Source organism: Littorina saxatilis, unplaced genomic scaffold (assembly GCF_037325665.1).
Source record: "Littorina saxatilis isolate snail1 unplaced genomic scaffold, US_GU_Lsax_2.0 scaffold_421, whole genome shotgun sequence".
Lineage (NCBI taxonomy): Eukaryota > Metazoa > Mollusca > Gastropoda > Littorinimorpha > Littorinidae > Littorina > Littorina saxatilis.
Genome location: NW_027127347.1, coordinates 587 through 2490, shown reverse-complemented (window position 1 = coordinate 2490; position 1904 = coordinate 587). Strand labels below are relative to the sequence as shown.

At 45.2% G+C, this 1904-nt stretch overlaps 1 protein-coding gene across 1 annotated transcript; it reads right to left on the bottom strand.

Annotated features, from left to right (window-relative positions):
- Positions 1-409: 409 nt before the first annotated feature.
- On the bottom strand, positions 410-1591 carry LOC138955795 (uncharacterized). Its single transcript, XM_070327326.1, has one exon. The coding sequence runs from the start codon at positions 1479-1481 to the stop codon at positions 501-503; it is 981 nt and encodes a 326-aa protein (XP_070183427.1). The 5' UTR covers positions 1482-1591; the 3' UTR covers positions 410-500.
- Positions 1592-1904: the final 313 nt, after the last annotated feature.

Genomic DNA, 1904 nt, shown 5'->3' with positions numbered 1-1904 from the left:
CTTTCTAGAATGCTTGGTGAATATGATGACGCATTGTCATTGTGAATTTCCTGTAGAATTTTTTTTCCCGCATCACATAATTTATATACATGACAAAATACGTTATGAACGAAAACTCAGAAATACCAAACGAAAAATCCCAAATGTTATGTTAATTCTAGTTATTGTAAAGCGCATTGAGCATATACATGATTATGCGCTATAGCAAATGTCCATTATTATTATTATTATTATTATTATTATTATTATTAAAATAAAAATATGAATAAAGGTAACCTAAAGCCAATGCGTCATCATTATCAACATGCTCTCCTGCAAGTGTGTGCCAAATTTCAGCACTGTACTATGCACCATTCCTGAAATATTTTCCTTCAAAGAATACCATTCTAGCGGAATTTTTACTTTCGAGAAAAACCAAGACAAACACAAAAAATAATTCAAGCTTCACAGTACCTTCCTTTATGGCCAAAATGTGCACACTTTACAATACTATAAGCTGCTCAGTTCATCCCAGGGCCATAGGTCTGTCCTTCTCTCTCCTGTTGCACTGTCCTGGATTTGCTGGCCCTCTTCTTGTCTTTTCGGGACCGCTTCCTCTCCGGCTGGGCCGCCAGTTCAGCTTGGTCACACCGCCTTCGGTCCTGCCTCACCTGGTAGTCCTTCAGGCCCTCAGCTGGTGTAACACCCAACTGCTTCATCATATGGGAGAGGTGGGAACATCCCTGATTGAAATGGGACACAGCTGAGGCAACAGCTGCATTCACCCGACTGGCGCCCACATGCACAGTTTTGGGGCAGCGCGCCCAGATCTGTCCGTTGACGCATTCGTTGGCATTCTGCGTTCTGCCATGCTTGATTCTGGCCATGAGACCAACGTCTGACATCCTGTCATAGATGGGTTTGACTGCTCTGGCCACATCAGCTGACAGTGGAGTCCCCACATTGTCCTTGTGTGGTGGCGGCTCTTGTCCAGTTGCCACGGCCTTCTGAAAGAAGCACGAGGAGTCGGCGCCTACTGGACATTGCTGGTGCTGAGGGTTGTCGTCTGTGGATGAGCAGTGCAAAAACGATGCCCAGATGGCCTCCTTCATCTTGTCAGGTTTGCCCAAGTTCTTCATGATGGTATTCCTGTAGTAGGACTGCAGAATGGTGCAAGCGTTTGCAGTCAGGGCGCCACGATGACGTCCACCAAGCTTCTCCTCCTTTGCCTTCTTTCTCAGCGCCGTCCCCATTCTTTTGTCGCAGTGGTTGACACACTCCAGCTTTTCAACCGGATAGAGGTTGGCATCAACCACTGCCTTGAAGGCCACAGAGTCACCATCTGAAAGCATTCTGGTATAACGCATGTTGTTTCTGCGCACTGACCTTCCCCACAAACGAAGGGCGGCTTCCTTCTCCATTCCTTTCGAAGAGCCTTCATAGTTGGTTTCACAACTAGGCTTGTGGTCTCTCCTCCATTCAGCTCTCTCCACTTCTGTCATCCTCCTTTTGTTGTTCAGTGCACATGCCTGGCAGAATTTTGACAGCACTTCAAAATCAAGCACAAGTCCAGTCCCCACATCAATGAGGATGCCAACCCCATAGTTTGAGGTAAAACCTCGCTTGTCAGTGCCAGGTTCCGAATCAAAACTGGCCAGCTCATTCACAGAGAGAATGACAGCGGGAAAGGGGAGAGAATGCTGAATCCAACGGTATGTGTCATGTCGGAACGGGGTTGGGAGAATTTGGCGTAACTAACAGTCAAACAAATGCATTTTTGGCATTTCAACACACAATGAAAATAAATTCTTGACACAGTTGGTTTTGAAACACCTTTATTTTGCATAAAATAAGTGTTTTATGTGAAAAACATCGGTTGAACCTGAATGAGAAAGGATTATTTGGTATAAATATGTCAAAATCTC